This window comes from Corvus brachyrhynchos, unplaced genomic scaffold (assembly GCF_000691975.1).
Source record: "Corvus brachyrhynchos isolate BGI_N302 unplaced genomic scaffold, ASM69197v1 scaffold80, whole genome shotgun sequence".
In the NCBI taxonomy this organism is placed as follows: Eukaryota; Metazoa; Chordata; class Aves; order Passeriformes; family Corvidae; genus Corvus; species Corvus brachyrhynchos.
This window is the reverse complement of record NW_008236769.1, coordinates 7,942,536-7,966,139: the sequence shown is the minus strand read 5'-3', so window position 1 is coordinate 7,966,139 and position 23,604 is coordinate 7,942,536. Positions and strand designations below refer to the sequence as shown.

Genomic DNA, 23,604 nt, shown 5'->3' with positions numbered 1-23,604 from the left:
CGCCCAGGCAGGCAGGGCGAGCAGGGCTACAGCGTAGCGAAAAGCTCGAAGCAGCAGCGGAGCAGGGCAGCCACAGCTCGGTCTCCAGCAGGGCAGGGAAAGCGGCTTTTGGGGTTCCGGCGTTGTTTCCAGCAGGAAGAAAGAACGGCCAAAAAGAAAGAAGCAGCAGCTCCTTTCTCTGCAGCTTCTCTCTCTGGACGCTCAGAGCGAACTGACCCCACACCCAGGTGTAGACAAAAGAGTAGCCAGGCCCGCCCCACTTCCCTTTTTGTCTTTCTTAAGTACAGCTATTTGTCCCCTAGCAACATGAGTATGGGAGAAAATTCCTTTAACAGGAAAAAAAAAACTAAGACTAAACTAAAACCCCAACACAGGCCAGTGAGGTATGGTTTTGGTTTCCTTAACTAAGTTAATTGTCTACTGAATTAAATCATACATAATTTGGCTACATCAGAGATTTTGTTCTAGAGATGTTTTCAGGAATAATTCCTTGATAGAATCTGAATAGCGCAGATAGCCTTTGAGATGAGGAACAATTAATTTCCATTTTCACATTGTAAATACTGTGGAATTATTATAGATTGGATTTGCATATCTATGTTTTTTTAGTTATTCTTTACAAATTGTCCAGGAAAGTAACACTAGCAACTGATTTTGAATTCAGATTCTCCATACAGTTAAGGATTTTGGATGAAATACAGTGGTTTAATATAGTTTTAGACTTTAGTAGCATAGAAACTCTATAGATAAATAGCATGAAATTCCTTTATTAAGAACAGTAATTCTTCACATTTCTTCTATTCATTAAAGAGTTCCTTTTTGTAATTTACCGTGAGAATGTTCCTGATTTGTTTTTCTTGAATCAACTACTGTGTGTAAAATCACAATAGCACCAGTGTTTGTTTTGTAAGGTAGTTCTTTTGTAAGGTTGTTTTTATACATAATACAATTAATATGTATTTAATTTCCTGTTTTTCATAGGTTATGTATTAAAATGCTCATATAATGAATATAAGGAACAGATACAATTTTATTGAATAGGATAACTCAATAGATTGTTATATTTTGAAGGAAAGATATCTGATATTAGAGCAAAACAACTATTTTGCTTAAGTTACGTTAGCAAATAATTGGTAAAGTTCATTTTTTTTAAAATTGCTTTTTATGAATGAAAGAACGCGATGGGAATATCATCAGACAGACTGAGACTTGGTGTCCTGAGTTGTGTTCACTCTTCATCTGATTTGACTTGTTATTCTGAGCAAGATATTTAACTCACCACCTGTTTACCAGTCCTTGAAGAGGAGAACAAAACTGAGCTGTTTAGTTTGTCTGTCACACCTGAGGTATTGGTCACTAACCCTTTAGAAAGTATGTGCTAAGGAATGCACGGGATTCTCATTCTAATACAATTTCTAAAATAACTCCCTGGCAGTAGTAGGTTGGACAGAGCAGCTTATTGTTGAAGGCAATTTGATAGCAATTTTCTTGGAAATATAATCCTCCAGTAATGTTGTTCAGTTTTAAAATAGTAACCTTTCTGCTTTGTTGACAATTTAATAATGAAATTATGTGGATATTTAAAATGAGCAGAGGACATGGCTTTGGAAACTAGTTCAGCATTGATAGCACTTGTTCCTCAGTTTGTTCTTATGGAGCACCAGGTTATTCTTAGAGGAAAGCAGAGAGGAAAAAAGTCACAGATTAATCTTCTATAACTACTCATGAAGCAAACTAATAATGGGATTTCTTAATTACCGGAATTAGGGTTCTTTGCTATTGATATTCTCTTTGAATATTACATAAAGCTGATTAAAATAATTGAACAGTTTTTTAAGTTTAGAGCATGATGGGAAATGAAAACGAAGTTAAATACCTTCTTGTTTCCATTATAGCTTTTCAAACAGTATCAGTCCTGAACATGAGAAGGTTACATATATGATATTTTAAGCAACATTTTAAAATATTTTTCCATTTTTGTGATACCTTTTTAATAGATGCTGAGGATGTGAAACGTGATGATAATTATGGATAATACAATTATGCATTATAACTGATACATTAGGGAGATAAAGGCTTTCTTCTTACTACAGGAAATAAACTATTCCCACTGAAATACTACCTCAGTTAATTTATGGTTTTCTCTGTGCCTCTGTGCCATGGTTTTCCCATGCTCTGGGAATCCTGAGCATGGTTCTAGTCAGGTCTTGAATAAGATATAATTTCTGTTTATATGCTATATTCACCATAACTGTAAACACTTTTATTTCCGTGAACATCTGAATACAGTGGATAGAGTTTAGAGATGGTGAAATAATTGTGTAACTTCTTACCTGTTTCTTTCAAACTCTGGTACATTATGCGTTATAGTATAATTCAAGGAAATTCAGTGTGCTTTAAGAATGGATGTTAAGTCTGATGTTTGATTCTGATCAATGCTGTAGCCTAATTCTGTTCCCACCACTTTGCTTCTTCCAGGCCATGAGAGACTGCTCCCATGATGGCAGAGATTTGTATGAAAGGTTTTGTTGACCACTGCATGACTCTTAAATGCTAAAAGCAGAAGGCACTAGCTGGTAGCTCAGTGTGGAGCAAACATTTTATTTTAAACTTCAAAAACAATTATGTCAAAGAAAAGTCGTGCCAAGGGAGAGAAGTCCGACATGGAGACTGAAGCCCTGCAAGCTGCTAATGAGGAGCTGCGAACTAAACTAACCAACATCCAGATAGAATTTCAGCAAGAAAAGTCCAAGGTATTTGTCTGTCTCTATTTTGTGATCATTCTTTTAACAGTAGCACTGCTAGAAACCATGAGTTTGATACTAAAATCTGTTAGTCATAAAAGAAAAAACATGACAGAGGAGTGAGATCAGAAGAACAACTGATAAACTAAAACTGATGCCAACTCTTTTAGTAGTGTGCAAAAAGAAGCAAATATCCCCAAACACCCAGACACTGAAATGTGCAATCACAGCAATACAAATGGCACTATCTTACTGAAAAGGGAATTTTGTATTTGATCTTACTGAAAATCACATGTTGTAAAAAGAATCATCTTCAAAACCAAACATCAGCACCTTATTCAAAGCATGTCACTTCAAATGCCTATGAAGAATATCAATTAACTGGGAACTGTCTGTCTGGGAGTCCTGATTTGATGTCCTGAGGTTATGTGTGGCATCATTCTGAGCTATTCAATGATGCATTATGCATCATTATGCATTAGCATTTCATTGCTAATGAAACAGATCCACCAATATTTGTCTGTCTAGCATGTGTTCAACAGGTATTTGGGTAATCAAGAGGACACATAGGATAAACTATATTAATTCATCAAATACATTCATATTTGTAAAGATTAGCATTTCCTTTTATATATTTCCATAGGTGGTTTACAATATGGACAAACCAGTAAGGTTATTTCTATTCTGTTAGTTTATTAAAATCAATTAGTGCATTTGAATTTGCACATGGCAGTTCTGGAGATTAATCCATGTGTAGGTGAATTTATCTGTGTTTGACTGGGGATACTGTAGTTACAAGAGTCTCAAAAACTTACCGAGTGGAGCAAGGGTGCACTGAAAATGTATTCTCTTTATATAACATATCTTTGTTCTAGCCTTTTTTCTTTATATCAGTGTAAAATGTGGAACACCTGAATAACAGCATTTCTGTACATTCTAGTTTCATTAACATCCTTGTGTGATACTCAGCTTTGAAAGGTCTTATTTTTTACATTTTAATTTACAAAGTAAACCAAAAAAACCACCAACAAATGAACTTATTTCTTACAGAGGAAAAGGAAACCATAAAGCCTTAATTTTTGTTTGAGTGATGCAATAGGTTCAGAATGTATCAGTCAACTAAATTTGTGTTGCCTTGGAATTTTTTCTTCTTCACAGACTAAGGCAAAAAGCCAAATCTCTTATGGGTCAGGGGTATTGATGAATGAACAGATGAGTCAGGGGTTTTGCTACTGGCTTCCTCATTCACCTTCTCTTGCTGTTGATTGATATAATGACAACAAATTTTAAAACAAGTGGCACAAACTAATTGTGCTTTTTAAAACCACATACCATGAAATTTAGTAGTGACTAATACCCTTTATAATTTACTGGTCGATAAGTTGTATTATTTCACTGTCATTTTTAGTGTTTCAGTGTTTCTGTTTGGAGACCTAAGAGTTGATGGTAGATTACATTTACACTAGTAAATTTTCCTTTTTAGTTATCTTATTTCCTGTCTTATTCTGTATAACTTTATATGTAGAAATATGGATGTGAATTTTATTATGCTTTTTAAAATTGAATTTAAAAGAGCACATAATTGTAAATTTATCTTACACCTTGGACAGAAGAATGAATTAATTTTTCATCTTTAAATAACTCTGATTAAAAAAAAATTACATGGACACTAGGAAGAGTTTAGCCCTGATACACTTCCAGTTTTGATGCTTTACCTGTAATAGCATCAAGTTTAACTCTTGATTCAACTAAGAATGAGGTGTTAGTACTCGACGATGACAGCTGCAGGAACATCTTCAATAACTAGACTTCTTACACTATAGTCAGTCTAGGAAGATTTGCTTCAGTTTGGTTACTTCACCTTTCTTCAGCTTAAAAATTTAATATTTTCTAGTGTATTAAGGTTGTTACTGAAGACAGATCTGTGTATTGTGCACATATGTGTGCAGAGAAATGGGTGAGCTCACATATGTAATCTGTGAAAGAGGAAAGAGGAAATTACAGCCAGAGTGATCTAAAATCCTACTAAGTGTACATTGCAGTGTGCTGGAGTGCATTTCTGGGAGGATGCTTGCTCTAAATCATTTAACTGGAATTGAATGTGTAGTTTATTTCCCAGCCTCCTCTCAGTCTGTGCAGCAGCTACAGGATGCCTTGACTGGCAAGATGAGTAAATCAAAGCCATAGAGATTTTTCCTGTTTAGATTGTAGTTCAAAAATAGTAACAAAACCAAGAGAAATCATTTCTTGGTATCAGAGAAGTAAAAACACTGTACCTAGAGAATTCTTAATAAATTAGATATCTTTACTGGCATAGAGGTAAGAGTGAAGTATTGAAGCTGCTAAACAGACAGCTCTGTGACCCGTGGGACAGTAACTGTATTAGGAAAGGTAACAAACTCTTGTGGGGCCAATTTACTCAATTTAATTCTCCTAAACTATTTTTTCCCTCATGTATATGCCTATATTAATGATTTGTCTGAGAAGGAACCTTCTAATTGATGAGAGACATCACAAATGGAAATTAGTCGTAACATACTTTTGCCTGCAGAATACTGCATTCTCAGAAATAAAATTTTACCCAAGAGACATTCAAAACTTTGTACATATTTTCCTAGTTCATCTTGTTTCATTGGTTGTTGATCCACGTAAGGAAATTTCGTCTGTAAAGTTGTTCTAGTGCATGTTTATGCAATACCTCATCCAAAACTGATGTTTGCAGGTCTTTGGATGTGCATCATTGTGGATCTTGCTGGTGGTGTTTTGGCCATCACACGAGTAGCTGGGTTCATGTATGTTGCCTAAGGGGTGAAGCAAAAGTTGTAGCCCTGCCTTGGTTCTCCTGTACTGTCTCTTGTTTTGGGAACACCTGTTTGTTAGCTTTGAGGAGCCTGTTGGATATAGGATGTCCTCTGGGACTGTAGGTTTGCTGCCACCTATGGAGAGCCTGGAGAAGGAAATGCATGAGCTGAGCAGGGGCTCTCATACTACCCTCGCTCTGATAGTGAAAAAGCTTTGTTGGAAGACATCCAACCTTTGGGTAATGAGTAACGAAAGGAGTTGACCAAAGCACAGAAATTATACTTATTTTAAAGTGAGTGGAGACAGGACTCCCTCTGACTGAACCTTAAAGTCCAGTGCTATGAGCACAAGGAGCTGCTGTGAATGAGCATGGTCTTGGCAGTCAGCTCAGTGGTTTTATAAATGCTTGTGCTAACGTCCATGAATATTTAGGAACAAATATTCCAAAGTACCTATTCCCACTGAGATAGCTAGGAAAAATTAGAAGGTAGTCTTCTGATATTTCAAGTAATACTTTGTTCTTGATATCAGGGTGTTATAGCATTGGCTGTCACTCCATCTTCACCAAGTTCAGTTACTGCTTTTAAATATCCATATCCTATTTGTGACTGTACATTTGTAGGCTTGAGATCACATCTAGGAGTTAAGATAAATGAGATGTTTCATCTCAGTTTCCACTGTATCACCTCACTGCTAGGAAGGGGAGTGATAGAGCAGCTTGGTGAAGCTTCATGTGTTTTAGTTTATGGCCACTGCTCCTTATTCTGTCATTGAGCACCACCAGAAGGAGCCTGGCACCATCCTCTTGACACTCTTTGAGATATTTATATGTATTGACGAGGTCTCCTCTCAGTCTTCTCTTCTCTAGACTAAACAGGCCCAGCTCCTGCAGTCTCTCCTCAGAGAGATGCTCCAGACCCCTTCTCATCTTTGTGGCCCTCCACTGAAGCCCCTCCAGTAGCTCCTTGTCCTTCTTGAACTGTGGAGCCCAGAATTGAACACAATACTCCAGATGCACCTCACCAGGGCCAAGGTCATTGATAAACAAGTTGAATAAGACTGGACCCAGTATTGATCACTGGTGCTCCCCAGCCTTCAGCTGGATTCTACTCTGCTGATCATGATGCTCTGAGCTCTGCCATTCATCCAGTTCTTCATCTACCTTGATCCACTGTCCATTGATCTAACCCACATTTCCTGAGCTTACTATAGGATGTTATGGAAGACAGTGTCAAAAGCCTTGCTGAAGTCAAGGTAGACAACATTCAGTGCTCCCCCCTCACTGACCCAATCAGCCATGCCATTGTAGAAGACTATCAGTGGTCAAGCATATTTTCCGTTTGGTGAATTCATGCTGACTATTCCTGATCACCTTCTCTTGCATTCAAGTTTGCAGTTCCTGGCAAAAAGCAGTGTGGAGAGTATCCGTCCTGTGATTGACTATTGTGCCACAAATTAAAACTCCCTGCAGTTAAATCCAAGAGAAAAAAATGAGGTAGTCCTGAGTAATTTCTTATCATAACATTTTTATTGGGGCAGTGGTTTGGTAGCGCTTGGAAATAGATGTGATTTAATAGGTTATTGCCTTTTAGAAATGCATAGTTTTAAAATTATTCCATTGACTCTGGTCATAAAGCTGAACTATTATTTTTCTGTCTCAAGTGTGCAAAGCACCTTGCCATAGAAAACAGCACAGATGCAAATATCCAAGGGTGATATAGTTATATTGTTTTAAAGGAAATCCTGCTTTCAGGCACTTTTTAGACATAAGGAAAGAAGAAGCAATGATGCTTAGCATTATTTCTTGAAGAAACTAACTTCTTCTTCTATGACAACAATATTGTATCGATGTGCACCAGTTTTTAAAGTTTCCATTTAGAATGGTAGAAAAGAACTGTTTTATTGGTGCCCTGATATCCTGCTGGACTTTGTTTCTCTATTGGCTTCCTTTCTTCGATAGAATAGCTTTCTTCATGTAAAAAAAATTACAGAAAGAGTGCCAGAAATTAAAAAAGAGAAATTGCTTTAAAATTTAGGTTCATTTTGAAAGTGAGACTCAGACATATGGGAAAATGCCACACTACTATTTTCATTCAGTCAGTTGCTCTGGAAGCCAGACGTGTGCAGAGCTGCACAGGATGCAGGAGAGAGGGACTGAGGGGTGCAGGAAGGACAGCTTATGGCTTTCAGGGAAGATCTAACAGACAGATCTAACTTTCCACCTTCTCTGACAAAAAGTAGGAGTAAGAAAAGACTTTTTAAAGACCTTGAGAATTGGGATGCCTCTCTTTTTTTGTGGGTCATGAGGTGTGATAAGCATTTAAGATGCTGTGTAAAAATCCAGGGTTTTTTGAGGGATTCTAATTCTTCTTGTTTAAATTGCTCTTGCTGAAGCTTTTAGGTAAAATTAGTAGTGATGTATGATACCACTCAGTTACTTTGAGTGGTTAATAAGTGTTCCCACAGACAGCAACAATGCATATAGGTGTTGCCTTGCCTTTCCTTAATTCAGTGAAAGATGAAAAAAATTGTGCAAGTATGCTAATTTGTGTGACTCAGTGCTCCTCCAAAATGTCAAAATCTATTTCTCATTTATTAAAAATGCTTTTAGGAAGTTATGCTCATGAATGTGTTGTTTTGAAAACTGCCTTTCAGTTGTATGCTTTATGTACAATATGACTAATTTAAAATTACTGTAGTTCTGGAGGTATATTATCTGTGTTTGTATGTGCCATTATACAGTTTGTTTCCCCAAGCTGTCATTACTAGGTTTCATTGCTCAGTTTAATTTCAATTTGCTTGGCTCATCAGTAAGGCAATAAGTAAATAATGAGTGTTGTTTCATTTGCAAATTTATCTATAAACTAGTGTGTTTACTTCTGATAATAAATAGGTGAGTAAGTGACTTAGCTTTGTTACAGCATCATGGAATGGTGTTGCTTGGAAGGTACCTTTAAATATCATTTATTCCAACCTCCCTGCTGTGGACTCCCCTATGGAATTGGGTACCCTAATGCAAGCACTGAAAATCACTGCTATCCACTGTAGGCTTGGAACTCAGTGTCGTCCCACCAAAAGAAATAACACATGGATATATCCTGAAGATAATTTCCAATAGCCAGATTTACCATTTGGGGAAAAAAGCCCAACCTCTATCTGTCTTAATAAAGATACGTTCTCAGGATCATCCTGGAACAGAGTGACAATATCGATAAAATCTACTTGTGACAGTGTTTGATTCAGAGCTGCTACCTTTTCCACAGCTGTAATGACAGTGCTCTCCCAGGTGGTGTTTAGTCATCAGTGCATCTAGGTTACTCTCATTAAAATGTAGATACCTTTCCTCCCTCTCCTGCTCTAGTCTCTTTCTTTCTTTAAATCAAGGATAAGTTTGAGTTGGTTAATTCTCAAAGTTGCTGTTCAAAATAAGAGGATTGTAACATCTTCTGCATAGGAAAACTCTGCTGTCCCAGCTGTCTGAAGACTTCAGGTCAAGTTGTGATGGGTTTAACCTGACTGGACACCTATCTGATCAAGTTGCAATTCTGGCTTAATTTAGTGTAAATTAAATGTATAATGGGGCTACAGATCACAGCATTGTGTAGCATAGATAGAAGCAGATGTGGCAGTGACTAACATTCTGCTGCTTGGTAGCCTCCTTTTACCATGAAGCACTGTTTGGTATGTAATGTGTATTGTCACTCAAGGTTAAAACACAGGGTTTTGAAACCTCTGCATCTGATAGAGGTTTTGGCAGTCTCTGTAATGGGGATAGTAGAAAGATGTTACTGAAACTATGAATGATGAAATACATTATAGCCTTTCTGGTGTACTGCAATAGACAAGTGAGTCTTCTTCTTTTTTCCCCCTTTATTCTGAATTAACACGTAATCCCACATGGAAAAAATATTGCTTTCCATGCAGCCTGCTGAGCATCATTTTATAATGAGGTTTCATCACAGTGGATGTTACTATAATAGGCTGTAACATTTTTCCACTACTCCTTCCCCAACCCTTAAGAGTCACTGGCCTATATTTTCTGAAATGTCTGGGGACATGAATAGTCTCAGTTGTGGGGTGAGATCTGAGGTCCATTGAGTAGACTTGATTGTTCAAAAGGCCAATTCTTTTGGCTTATCTAATAAGGACTTCCCCGTTAAAATAGCTAAGAAATTAAGAAATCCAAAATAAAAGCATTCCCAGCATAAACAAAAAGTCTTTTCCCTTTTTGATTAATTTTCCATCTTCTTGTAGAGCACAGTGGAGGGGTTATGGGTGCGAGTAGCCTGGTGTGGTTGGTACAGGAAATAAGGAGATAACTAGATAGTGTGTTGCTCAGTTTTATTTTATTCCCTAAAACTGTGAGAACTCATTGCCAGTTGCACACCCCTGTAGCAGATTCCTTAACATGCACATGGCCTTTTTCCAGCCCTGGTTCTCTACTTGTTTACTGGAGGGAGGCATGCAGTCTTTGCTTTTGAATATACAGCATCGGTTTTTAATACCAATTTAGAAGCAGCTTCCTTGGTGACTTTTAAAAGTGGAGTGGTGCTTGCTAATCAGTATTTTTTATTTTGTTCCAGGTGGGTAAACTGAGAGAAAAAATCCAAGAGGTTAAGCAAGAAAGGGAGCAGGAGCAGCATAAGCACACTGCCTATGTTTCTGAACTGAAAGCCAAGCTTCACGAGGAGAAAATGAAGGAACTTCAGAGTGTCAGAGAGCTACTGATCCGGCAGCATGAGCAGGAGGTGGCAAGAATGGTGAAAATCAAAGATGGTGAAATTCAGCGTTTGCAGTCAACAGTCAATGTCCTGCGGGACGGGGCGGCTGACAAAGTGAAGACGGCGCTGCTGAGTGAGGCAAAGGAGGAGGCTCGCAAGGCATTCGACGGGGAACGAATGAAGCTGCAACAAGAGATCTTGGAGCTGAAATCTGGCAAAAAGCAGCTTGAAGAAGCTCTGAACAACATTATGCAGGCGGATAAAATGAAGGCTGCGGACCTGCGTACAGCTTATCAGTCCCACCAGGATGAGATCAATAGAATAAAGCGGGAGTGTGAGAGGGAGATCCGCAGGCTGGTAAGTTCATTAAGTAATGCTGCTTATTTCACTTTATAGCAGATATTGGTATATTGCTGTATGTGCCCATAAATACCAAAGCAGCCTTTGGCAGTGATATCTTCCATCAGTACCGATTGCTACAACAGGCCACTATTTCCACTGCTTTGTCCTCCTTACAGCAAAGAAGAACCTTAGGCTCCCTAGCCTATCCAACACGGTCCAAAGCTTTGTCTCCCACCAAATAGAATACAAGTCAACCGAGACTTGCCAGGATGAATTTTCTCAGCAGATCAAAGAAATAAACTTCCCCTTCCTAGTTGTACAGCTATACTCCTGGTGACCAAAACAAGTCAGGGATTGTTCATTTGAAATGCAAGAACGCCTTTGTGAGATGGCAACATTAAATTCTCATAGAGTTTTTATGTTTAAATCGGTGGAACCAGTTGTGCTGAAACAAGACAGTCTCTTTGCTTCTTCTGCATATTTATCCAGGTCATTCAATTTTAAGCAAAGTTGCCCTTTCAGATTTTCTGTATTTTCTCTATAGCAGCAGCAAAGTTAGGGCCTAGGACAGCAGGCTTTTTTCACGCTTCATAAACCCTAGGACTTCAGCACAGATGGCAGATTATGCTGTTTGTATAAAATCAAAATCCAGGCGATATTTCCTGTCAGTGGGTGCCCCAAATTATTCAGCTTTGTAAAACGTAAGGAATCTAAGATGGGCTGTACACAGCAATACATTTAGAAAGGTCTTCATCAAGTGACACTTCTGTTTGATAATGCCATATTTTCTATATATATGCATATATCTATTTGTTTATCTGCACAAACTAGCAGTACAATAGCTATGCAAATAAAATCTAAAATTACAGTAAGCATAATGTTTATGTTATGTCAAGTAGTACAGACTTTGAATAGAATGAAACATCAGTTTCCTTTGGAAAATATCTTGTCAGTTTGAATTTGCACAGAAATGACCTCTTTTTTCTTGTGTTCCTTAGGAAAAATTATGGTGAGGGCAAGCTACAAACTGTAATATCTGTTTAATGCTGGTGATTTTCTGTCTGAGACAATGAAAGCTGTTAATGCAGTAAATATTTATGCTTTAAATTAATTGGATGTTGATCGAGTCTCAGGGGTATCATTTCGTTCATTAATTAAGACCACTGCAAAGACTGACAGTGTGGAGTTTCTGCAAACATAGTTTCTTTCATATTTTGTTCTGTATTAGAAAAGTAAAATTCTAAAATCATGGCTATGAAGTCCATGCCATTATAAAATGTGTTAAAGAGGAGAGAAGGTTGATACATTCTGGCATGTGTTTTTCTGGAGGATATTTTCTAAATGAATTTAACCTCCTCTAAGAAAGGTTTCAAAGGAAACACGTAACTCTTCACTTTCAAGAGTAGAGGTTTTCAGCCTACTGTGGTGCAAAGGCGATGAAGAAAGGCACTCTTTTTTCTGTATGGCACAAAAAAAAATCCGGTGAAGTCATTCAAAATTTTAATTGTAGCCTTGCTGGGCCTCGGTGACTCAGTAGCTACATCTAAAATGGTGGATGTATTGGGAGAGTGTGTAGATAACTCTTGTTTCCTTTTCCCAGTGCCAGAGGAAGCCTGCCCCTGGTCTCATGGGCTTTCTCAGGAAATGTTCATATCTTCCTCCAAGAGCCTGATGCTGCCTTCTAGTCCCTCCATTTCTTTCATATGATGAATTTCAATTTTTTCCTTAAATTCAGTGGTTTGTGGGGTTTTTTGAGAGAAGAGTTTCTTCTGGGAATTCTTAGGAATTTAGGCATTTGTTGTTGTATAGGGCATTCTTTAAATCTGGGACGAGGTAAAAAATACTGCGGGGTTCCTAGATGCTACTATTTTCCTTTGAGAGAGCACGTGGGATTATAGAATCTGATCACTGGGATATTTCCCTCTCTCCTCTCCCCTCCATTTAATTAGTTCAAGGGATGCTTGCCTCAATTTCAGATTAACCCCACCAGCTCTGGATTTGGGGTTCTTAGTTGGTTTCTACCCTTGTGGGATGAAATGAGAAGGATGTGAAAGGCAGTGTTACTAATATTAGCACAGTTCTGTAACTGAGTTTCAATTAATGTGCTCTTTTGTATGTGTGCAGTGTTTTATGGCACTATTAAGAAACCAGCATCTTTGGGATTAATGACCTAAATGGGCTGGCCATAGTGTAATTCAAATTCAGACAGAGTAATTCAGGATGCAGTCTGATTGTCTTGTCAGACTTGGTTGATTTATTTTACATTTCAGATCACAGATTACTTTTGAGAATGTATTTTTTATAGATATTGCAGCTAGAAAAAAGATCTGTATTTTTGCCATTAACTTTAATAGCCATGACTAATCGAGTAAAATCTTACAATTCTTGGCTGTTATCAAAAAATAAGTTAGGAGAAAGGAAAACAGCAAAATCCATTGTCTGTGCATATATGGATATAATTATATTGACCATATAAACAGCTGTGGTTGTATTGTACAAATGTCAGTATTTTAGAAATATGATTAGAGATTGTCTTCATGATTTTGATTTGAGCCATGAAAAATACCCAACAAACCTCAACAGAGACAACACTGAATGGGTAAGGTCCTAGTGCTTAATAAGAGAAAGTAAAATATGTATTTGGCAAAAAATATAACACACTTTTTCTCTGTGCAGTATGAAATGATACTGGAATTCGTCCGGTCCTGTAATTGAAAATGTAACAGTGATATAAATGTTTTCATTCATTTAAGGAATGCTAATTGCTGTGGATTTTATTCCCCCACCCTCCAAGAAAATACACCTTTGTTGTATAGATGCATCAGCACAATGTGCTGGCACCTATGAAACCAGAAGTAAAAATAGATAGTAACAAACTGGAGGGACAAATGAAACAGATGTCTTGAAAGTAAAGAGGCACCTTGGAGAATAAGATAAGAAAGCAAGAACAGCTATTAATTATTTTTTTCAGTCCCTATTTTCTGAGTAGTTGAGTCTGAACAGTTGTGTTGTTCCATGTACAAATGTACACAAAATAGCTATTTCAGCCAATTTTTCTTAGGCCTTGATTAAGCTTGCCATTTAACTGACTTACTTGGTGTTAAAATTAGGTTTAAAAATCGTTTTCAGAGGTAAGTAAAGTTGCTCTTTTTTGCCTGACAATCCTGAAATAGCCTGTTCACATTGTTGGTGATCCGTGGAAACAGACCAGCCTTACTCTGTCATCAGCACAGATGGAAAGGAAGGCATGGCTATTGACTATAGCATATTTGTTAGAGGTTACATTCATTTTGGGACAACTTGGACACTGTTTTTAAGCAGGCCTTTACATTGCAAGGCACATTTCTCCAAGCACTGTTTTTGCAGTGGTGAGATTAATGGACACTTTACAGTGCTTGCCTTGGAAAAGATATGCAAGAGCCCAGTCATTAAAAGGATATTGAATTATGACATCATTGTCATAATTCAATATCCTACTAATTTTTAGTATTGGTTATATGAGAAAAAACCTTAATGTTTATTTTGTAAACACTTAATATAATATTTGAACACTTAATATAATATTTAAACTTTGTAACAAACAAATGACACTTGCACCCTGCATTTTGTGGTGTATGTTTTAGTAAACATTATTTGTTTTATTGGAAATATCTTTAACACTAAGCCTTTTACTTATTTTACAGCTAAATACCCTCCTACCCTATTAAAATCTTTACACATACGGTCTTCCTAAATATTCTTAAACAGCTTGGATTGAAATTAATTGAAATACTTCACTTTAATATAAAATAGACCAAATTTTCTTAACCACAAAATCATTATGAAAGATCACACTGATTGTATTAGATGCGCAATAAGGTTCCTGTTTTAGAGGGCACACAGTACACCAGATGAATTAAATTTGCATATTTCAATTTTATTTTCAAGTAGCCTTATAAAAATTGTCTAAAGAGCAATGTGACAGTACTGCACATTCATACTTGCAAGGCAAAAAATCCTTTTGCTGACAATAGAATCAAAGTAAAAGAAATGTTTGCAAGGAGTGATTTTCAGAAGTTCCTGATCAGCCATGATTTATGGAGACAGATGCACTATTGAAGTGTACTTAATCTCCTTAATCCTAATTATTTTGCTGCGTAAATAAAAAACTCCTTCTAGTGTGGAACACTTCTTCTGTCTGGTGTTAGCCAAATAAATATAATGCAGGACATGAAATAATAGAATTTGAGCTAACAGATTAAGCAATTTTTAAAGGTAGAAATCCAGGCAGTTTCACTGAAACTTCTTGTCAAGAGAAAAACCCTTTTACGGAATAAGCTCATGTACCTTTTATATTGAATAAGCCCCATGTACCTTTTATATTGACTTTTTAAAAATACTATGATTTCAGCTTTGTGTCTTTGTGTAACATAGCATCTAGTGATTTAAGTGAATGCTTCTGACAAATGTCTTTTCAGAATTAAGAATTAGGTTGTTCCAGTTCAGGACAACCAAAATTCCAGCTCACGTCCTTCACAAATCCGTATTTTCTAACCTTGCATAGCTCTTAATATGCTTCTCTAAGTCGTCAGTATGGATTATACTAATAAGGTGTCCATAGTCTTTAGTATTATTTAGCATTGGGAGTATAATACAATTGTGGAAAAATTTTGAGGGTCCTCTCCAGGTCAGCTGGTCCAGTGTCCTGCTCAAAGCAGCGCTGCTTTGAAGGTTTGATCAGGCTGCTCTGGGCCTCCTCCAGTCCAGTTTGAAAACCTCCCAAGATGGGGTTAAACAGTGACAGCCTACCCCAAAGCCCTGTCACTGTGAAATTTCTTTCTTCTTTTGATTGTCACTGTTGTCCTTTTGCTGTGTATCTTGGGGAAACATGTGCTTTGTTCATCGCTGTATTCCCCTTTGGATGGCTGAATGGCTATCTGCTATTGGAATGCGTCCTGCCTGCTTCCTTTGGCTGGCTCAGCAAGCCTGGCACCTTCACCATTCCTTGAATGCTGGATGCTACAGCCCCATAGTGGTCTTACTGGCCTTCCTCCAGTTATGTGGCACTTAGGCCAGTTTGTCAATACCTTCTTTTTTGTGCTGGGGAGCCCAAAAGTGGCTGCAGTGCTCCTGGCATAGTTTCACGTATGCTCAATAAAAGGCTAAATCTCTTTTGGTACACCCCTCCTGGTTTGGCCCAGTATCAAGTTAACTTCAGTCATTGCAAGCTCTCACCACTGACCCATATCCAACTTGCCCTACAGGACACAAAAATCTTTCATTTTGTCTTTCCATTTTTCCTCTTTTCTTTCTTCCCATTGCAAAACTGTCAACTTCACTTGGCACCCAACTGTTGCAGGCACTTGAACTCTCTCAGGGGCAGGACACTGAATCTTAGGCAAACTTTGTGAGGGTTTCTTGGCTCATTTCTCCAACATGTCAGAAAGGTCCTCTGAATGATGTTCCTATCCTGTAGTGTGGTAACAGCTCCCCCAAATTTGGTATCATCCACAAATTTGGGGAGCAGTGCATTCCGTTTCTTCATATGGGCAATTGACAAAGCTGTTAAAATGTGTTACTCCCTTCAGTTTTTAAGGGATAAAATTTAGATGAACAAATAAAATACTTCTGTGTTCTAAGAAATTCAGCAACTATTTTTCAGTAAAATGTGAAAAATAGTACAAGCAAAAGTTTAATGCTCCACCAAATCCCAAATTACCTACTGATGGGAACAGTTTTCTAATAACATTCATGTTCTCCTACATTCCCATTACTAGGATTTTGCCATTTTAAGGCAGTGGAATTCATATCTTTATGTTACTTTCGTCCCTGGGGTCAATGCAGAGACATTTGTCTTTGAAAATTCTGGAGCGGAGGCACAGTTGGCTGTTGGCAGGGGCATTCCCTGATCCTCTGCTGGCCTGGGGAGAAGGGTGGAGCCTGGCTTTTCTCACTTGTGCAGTGGCACGTGTGCATGAGTTTTGATTCCTAACCGAAGTCTCGAGTTTTGAGACTGGAAAGCTGAGCTTTGAATCATCCAAGGCAGTCGTGCATGGTTGGGTAGGGCTGTAGTGTGCTTCTTCTCGGCTGCTTAACCCTGCATGTATTTCACACACAGCTGCTGATATCAAATTGTAGGCTCTTCCCTGGATTTTGCCATCTGTTTGAGACGCGTGTTTCAGCTGCATTCCAAGGCTGAGCTAATCTGCAGCAAAGACCCACCACCTCCAGCTTTGTAGGACTGCAAATAATACTTGGCTTTCCATCCTCTGAAGATTTATGCTTGTTCTCTTAGGAGCTAACTGGGCAGCATTCCAGCCAGACGTTGTTTTTCCCTGAATCAAGTAGATCTAATGAAACCTTTTTTATAGTGCAGGCTTAGCATTTTGTGTTTGTTCTTAATATTTTCTAAAAAGTTAGGAAGGTCACAAATTTGACTTCTGTATCTCCTTACAAAATTTAGAACAGTATTAAACCCCACAAAAGTTACATATGGTGTAGCACCCGGACAAACAATCTCCTAAAGTTTGTATTTCTTAGCTTTGCTACATTTTTATCTTTTTGACTTCTTGTTCATTACAGCTCTGTCAATGAACACTTGGGATAGGTAATAGGAAAAATCTGGTAGTTGAGACTGTAGTTGGCTTTCGAGAAATATGTGAGAAACCTCTTTTCAGTAAGTTCTGGGATTTTATGCCCATGTGATGTTTCTTGTGTAATTTATCAAAACTTCAAATGAGATTTACACACTTCAGAAAAATATTTGGGAAATGCTGGTGGAGGAAATTATTGACTGTTGGTTTAGAAAAATTACACAAGAAATTAAGACTAAGTGCTATCCACCTCTGTCTGTGACCCTTATTACTCAGCTGAATGGTTGGCATCTCTTGTCCCTTTTCTCTCTGTTACCCAAATAAGCAGCAAGCATTTATTTAAATAGCTGATGATGTCTCTTGTAGAGAATACTATGCACAACTCTGGAATATTTTAATTCTTCTCTTCAGGTGGGCTTTCAGCTTGGGATATTGTTGTTAGGTCTCAGTGTCCCTTTATAAATGTAAAAAATGTTAATTCCATTTGGTTGAATCTTCACCTGGGTTTTTTTTGAGTAGCATCTTCTTTTTGTTATTCATAGTAACCAGCAATTCTTCTGTCATGATAGCCCTATTTTCAGTGTCAGGCACTTAGTATAAAGGTTAATTAAATTTCTTCTGGAGAAGAGCACTGTAGAATTATTTTCTGCAGTTGGCTAGGAGGTAACTTTTACGAGGATGGCTAAAGAGGAAGGTCTTACACTTGGCAATGCAGCAGCTGGCTTTTTCCACTTTGGAAACTGAATATGTCATTGCCTTGATAGATGTAGCTTTTAATTCCCTGGGAATTTCTTTTTCAACTTCATGAGAGGCTAAAGTTCCCCCAAAGGTTTCTGAGTTTCTTTCACTGTAGCTATTGAAGTGTGGCATAATTCGCAGGGGATGCTTTTTCCAGTGACTGGCTTGGTTCCCTTTCATGTTTGATAAATATTATTAAAAAGACTCATTTCTGCTCGTTTCTCTTAGCTGTAAGGGGGCAGTTACATACCTGTTGTTAGGAACCTGGATAATTTTGACACAGGCTATAAATGCTAGCTCTTCATTGACATAATGCAGGTTGTGTCTCTCTTCAGCATCTAACATTTGACAGCACAAAACCCCTAAAGAAATGATATTTAAAAAACTCTAATTTTAACCAGGAGCTCCAGAGTTAGTTACACTACTCAAGGTGATTTCTCAGTAATTTGCCTCTGCAGCTGCTTGTGAATGATCTTATTTTCTTTAAATCCTCTTTCACAGGGTATTTCTGCTACTTTTCTTCTCAAGACATATGATTGAAAATACCTTCTAGCCTCATGTTGCTCCACTGCCTTCCTACCACAGACTTTTTGTACTGACTTGAACCACCCTTAAATGCATACAGAAAAATAATCAGTGCTCTAAAGTACTTTGAAATCCATGCAAAACAGAATGTGAAAGAGTTCATGTGACTCTGTTTTGCTTTGTAGCTGCAAAAAGTGGGTAAATTTGTTTTAAACTGAGAACAAATTTGAAACCTAAGCAGGCAGTTGGAAGGAATTTCTGGGACTGTATATTTGATTTAAACAATATGTGTGAGCCCAGTGCATGATTGGGATGTCATTATGCTAAATAGGTTGGAAGAAAAGATGTTATCTCTCCTTTGTATCTTAGTGAGAGGTCTCAAATGAGTTGCAGAACAGGCAGGAATCTGTGAAAGCAGTGGTGGGAGTTAGTGCAAGCCAGGTTCCAGTTGCCACTTTTTGGTCCTTCAAGTACAATGCCATGGTAGAAAACACGAAAATGCTTCTTAATCTGATCTGCTGAAGGGCTTCTGTGCCTGAAAGCTTTCTTATCAGCTCTGTCACTCAATCTAATAAAAAATACTACTCTCTAAGACCATGTAGATTCTTAGACAGTCGGCTATGACAGTGTTGTTTCCACATGTGCTTGATTAAAATACCAAGCAACAGGGAACCTGGATTAATCCGTTTTGATTTTCATTTGCCTAAGGAAAGATATGCTTCTCCCCACTAAAATAGAGACCATAATACATGTCTCTAATAAACATACCTAATGCATGCCCAATTATATTAGGTTGTTTTCCTTTATGCTACCAACTTTTTTGCCTTCATGTAACGAACTGTGGCTCCAGTGGGGCAGAACTGACATGGAGACTTTGTTTGATCTTTTACAATTATTAGAATATACAGTACTAGGCTAAACTAAAGTTGTCTTCTATGGCAGCTTATGTTCAGTTTAAACCTAAACCATCTCTCTCTTTTTCTTAGTAATGTACCTCCTCTTTCATTCCCTCCTGGGCCCTTGACCATCTCTCCCACATGGAACTGAGGGAGGTTGCATTACTGCAAAGTACTTCTCTTCCTTTTTTTCCCACTCTGCACGAATTTGTACTCTCTGTTAAGAAAGCAGGCAGGGAAGATGAACCAATTTGCTCTGCACCGTGCAAGGCTGAAAAATCTAGTAAGTCTTTGGGTCAGACTGCAGTTGTAAGATGTAAGAATATTGATACATTAAAAAGGTTGTTGCAGTTACATTGGATAAATATAGGGTGTAACTGTCCTCTTGAAGAGAGCACAATTGTATTGACCCCCATGCTTCTGAAGCAGAATTTGGAGGCATTCTTGCTGCAGTTCTAGTCATGTTTATCAATTTGTGGTGAGTTTGTTGCCTAGAAATTCTTTGTTCTGCTAGTTCGTGGTTATAAAAAATGAAACACTGTTGCAGTGTTCTATGTATTTGTGTGTGTGTTTAAGAGGTTCTCTAGTGCATACCTGTAACTTAAAATAGAAACCCAAAATAAGAAAGGATCTGCAGTCATTGCTATTATATGGTATCAATGTTTCAAAGACTTTTATGATTGACTGAGACATGGGGCATTTGTTGTTTTCAGAAAGATTTGCCACATGTAGATTTTTTTATGGTAGGGAAAAGAGTAGTAGGAAAAGCAGAGGAGAATTATGCCTTTCCTTAACCCCCACCTCAAAGCCATGCTCTTTCTTGGCATTTCTTTCTAATTTGTGTGAGCTTGTGTGCTTTGATCTGTGGAAGTGTGGGAGGAGGGTGACATGGGCGTGGCTGCACTGGTCACATCTGTTCCAAAGGATCAGTTCTGCGGCAGTTCAGCAAGTAGCAGACGTACCAAGATAGTTGCTTTCCTTTTTTTCTTCCAGCTTAAACCCTATGACATTGCATTTCCCATTAAGTTGTGAGAATATGAAGAGTATGAAAATGCTACTAATTGAGTATCTGAAATTAGGGCTGTTTGTGTAACCTTGGGTCTTCTTATTGAATGTGTGCCTTGCCTGGTCAAATTCCTGTGTCAGTTACATGGATGTTCAGTGTGAACACCTGTGTCGTTGAAAGCGAAACTGTCCACAGTATTTAGTTACATGACATTTTTTCCTCCCGAGGGCTCCCTGATACATCAGTGTGCATGACAGATAGCATTCAGTAAATGAGGCAGCTGCTTAATTTTTGTCATTGTTGTTCACTGCACAGTCCCTCTGAAACCCTGCACGTTGCAAATTCTTCCATTAACAAAACTGCGTTCTTTTCTTGCAAGTCCTTTTTGGCATACTTGGAAGTCTCACAAATGTGAATTGACACACTGGGAAGTATTGGTTTTATTTACTGCATGAGGAGTTGGGACACAGCAACTTTTCTAAATCAGGGAAGAAATCTCCATCAGAACCAATCTTCATCAGTTCCAGTTAGAACTTCAGAGTCGTCTAGACCAGCTTATTAACTTCAAATCTGACCTTTTTATCTTTGATCATGGTTCAGCCAGGCCATCTCCTGCCAGTCAGGTTCTGTAGACAAACTAATTTTCACGTTCTTTGTAGACTGTGAAAGGATTAAGGCAAGAATCCTGAAGAAGCAAATTGCATCCAATCATGTAATCTCATTGTGTTAATCCTGTAAATCACTTTGATTGAGCTATAAATTACTTCTGCAATTCTTGTGGACTATAATAAACAACGAATGTATGATTTAACAAGTTCATGATTCTATTTTATTTTTCTCAAGTAAGGTTATAATACTCTTACTTCCAGAATTCCATGCGTTTATGTCGGCCAAGAAAACAGTTTCTTAAACTGAAGGAAATACAGCACAGTTCTAATAAGTATATTGTTAATGGCTAACATTCTTGTTAAGAAATCTGTTTCTACAGTAACTGCTGCAGATTGTCACTTCCTTAAGCATTTGGAATAGTACCAAAGTGAATTTAACACTGATGCTGCAAGGGACAAATCCTATGAGAGCCGCAGTAGATCACTGCGAGCAATGTGCTTTATTTGGTGTGGAGATGTATGAACACACAGTTCAGTAACCAGAGAGGGTGTTTAAGAACTATTTCTTCCTACCCTTTATTCTGATGGTCTGTGTGCACTTATTTTTTCCTTCTACACAAAGGCTATTCTTCATTTGAATCTTATAACAAGGGCGCATAAAATACATAGGTATGCTTAAGATTTTAAGTTTAAATATTGTGCATGTATATGCTACTAATTTTAAATGTCTGTGAAGAGATTCACCACACATGATGTTCACTAATAAAGAGGGAGTCAACATGGGGCAAATGTGTGTGGCTCAAGCTTTGAAACAAAACCCAGGTGAGTTTCAAAGGGTGTGTTTGTCTTTTCTTGTACTAGCTGTGTTTCTTCTCTAAAACAATAGTGAAGAGAGATTTTTCTTCTCCTTTTCAAAGTGTGTATCCTCCGATGAAGTGGATATTTTCAGTGACTATGTATTCTGTTTCACTATGTTTGCATGTGGTTTTGTTTGTCTCTTGAGTTGAGACTGGACCAAGGAAACTCATGATCAAGCCAAGGCTGAAACTTGTTTAAGGACAGAGAAGAAGACTACAGAGGAGATGTATTTTCTTTTTGGCAGCCACAGTTTTGGTGCTGGTGTAATTCTGAGGAACAGAACTCTGTTTTTGCAAGTTTGTGTTTGCATGCAGTGAGCACTTGGGGATGTTACAGAAACTTCCTTCGTGCATTATTTCTTTCCAGATGGACGAGATAAAAGGCAAAGACAGGGTGATTCTGGCTCTGGAGAAAGACCTTGGTGTCCAGGCAGGCCATACACAGAAACTGCTCCTTCAGAAAGAAGCTCTGGATGAGCAGCTTGTCCAAGTGAAGGAGGCAGAACGATACCACAGTAGTCCGAAGAGAGAGCTTCCTGCGGGAGTAGGGGATATCAGTGAACTGATGGGAAGTCCGGTAAGAAAATGGTGTTTTTTCCAAATGTTCAGCTCTGGATAATTGCCTAGGTGTTCACATTGGTTTCGTGGTTACTACTAGGACCAGTTAATGGTAAATGGCCTGGTTCTGCACTGTGTTGTTTCACTGATTATTTAAAAACTCCTTAAATTGCAAAGAATGTTGAAAAATATGTGGATATAGAACTTCTAGAATTTACACTGTGATCTTCAGCTGTGAACCCCAGTATTTTCTTAGTATTTCATTACTTTAGGAATATTTTAACCATTAGAAAATAGGTACTATACTTCTCAAAAACTGAGCCATGTGATTTTAATCTATGTCCTTTACACTGGAACTATTTTAGCTGAGAGTAAGAAACTGGTGAGAAGTAACCTGCTATATGTGGAATATTGTTTACCTAGATGGTTGGTTTTTTTCATTGTTAAACTTTAGATGCATTTCACAAGATGCTGTTCATGTAGCATTTTCACAGGATGTTATTTAGTGTTTCAGTTAATTAAAGTAAGTTTTCCAGACACTGATGTACGAGCCTGTTTTAAATTTGCACAATACACTTGCTAAGCCATGATATTAAGCTATGGATAGTAAAATATTTTTTAAAAGGTAATTTTATAAATCTTTATGTTTTTGATTAAAGGAGCAGCATTTGGATGAACGAGATGTGCGGAGATTTCAGTTAAAAATCGCTGAACTGAATGCTGTAATAAGGAAGCTGGAAGACAGAAACACTCTCCTAGCAGATGAAAGAAATGAACTGGTGAATTAATTAGTAATAACACAGATGGTGACTGGGAGGGCATCTTTATGGCAAAAGATTTAATGTTGGAAAGTCAGTGTTGTAAATAATTTACAAGTTAGTCCTGGTTGGCCTCAGTCAATTATATCTAAATACAACAGAGATTTCTATAGCAATTAATCTTGTAACCATAGAAGACATGGATGGAATCTTTCCTGTTCCACAAAAATAAAAATTTAGAAATTTATTTTGGGGTCATAGTAATCAAGTTAACTCGTATATTGCCTGTAGCACTGTGTAATGATGTTGTGTAAAACATACATAATCCTAATTAAATTGCTGTATTCATCCTTTTGAAATTTGTTTTTGTGACATGGTTATGCTAGCTAGGAGTTAAAAAAGCTTTCTTGTGCTAGTGATGAAAAATCTGCCATTTCTCAAGGGAAGTCTCTTAAGTAGGTGAAATTATCCTAGGAG

At 37.7% G+C, this 23,604-nt stretch overlaps 1 protein-coding gene across 10 annotated transcripts in view; it reads left to right on the top strand.

Moving 5' to 3' along the window:
* The window catches only part of JAKMIP1 (janus kinase and microtubule interacting protein 1), a 231,060-nt gene that overhangs the window by 63,881 nt on the left and 143,575 nt on the right, over positions 1-23,604 (top strand). For all 10 annotated transcript variants that reach the window (XM_017727658.1, XM_017727655.1, XM_017727656.1 and 7 more), the window contains 4 exons: positions 2,479-2,753; positions 10,130-10,624; positions 22,179-22,388; positions 23,029-23,148. In XM_017727658.1, the coding sequence (XP_017583147.1) occupies positions 2,625-2,753; positions 10,130-10,624; positions 22,179-22,388; positions 23,029-23,148 (954 nt within the window). In that variant the 5' untranslated portion in view covers positions 2,479-2,624. The remainder of the gene's footprint in view (positions 1-2,478; positions 2,754-10,129; positions 10,625-22,178; positions 22,389-23,028; positions 23,149-23,604) is intronic.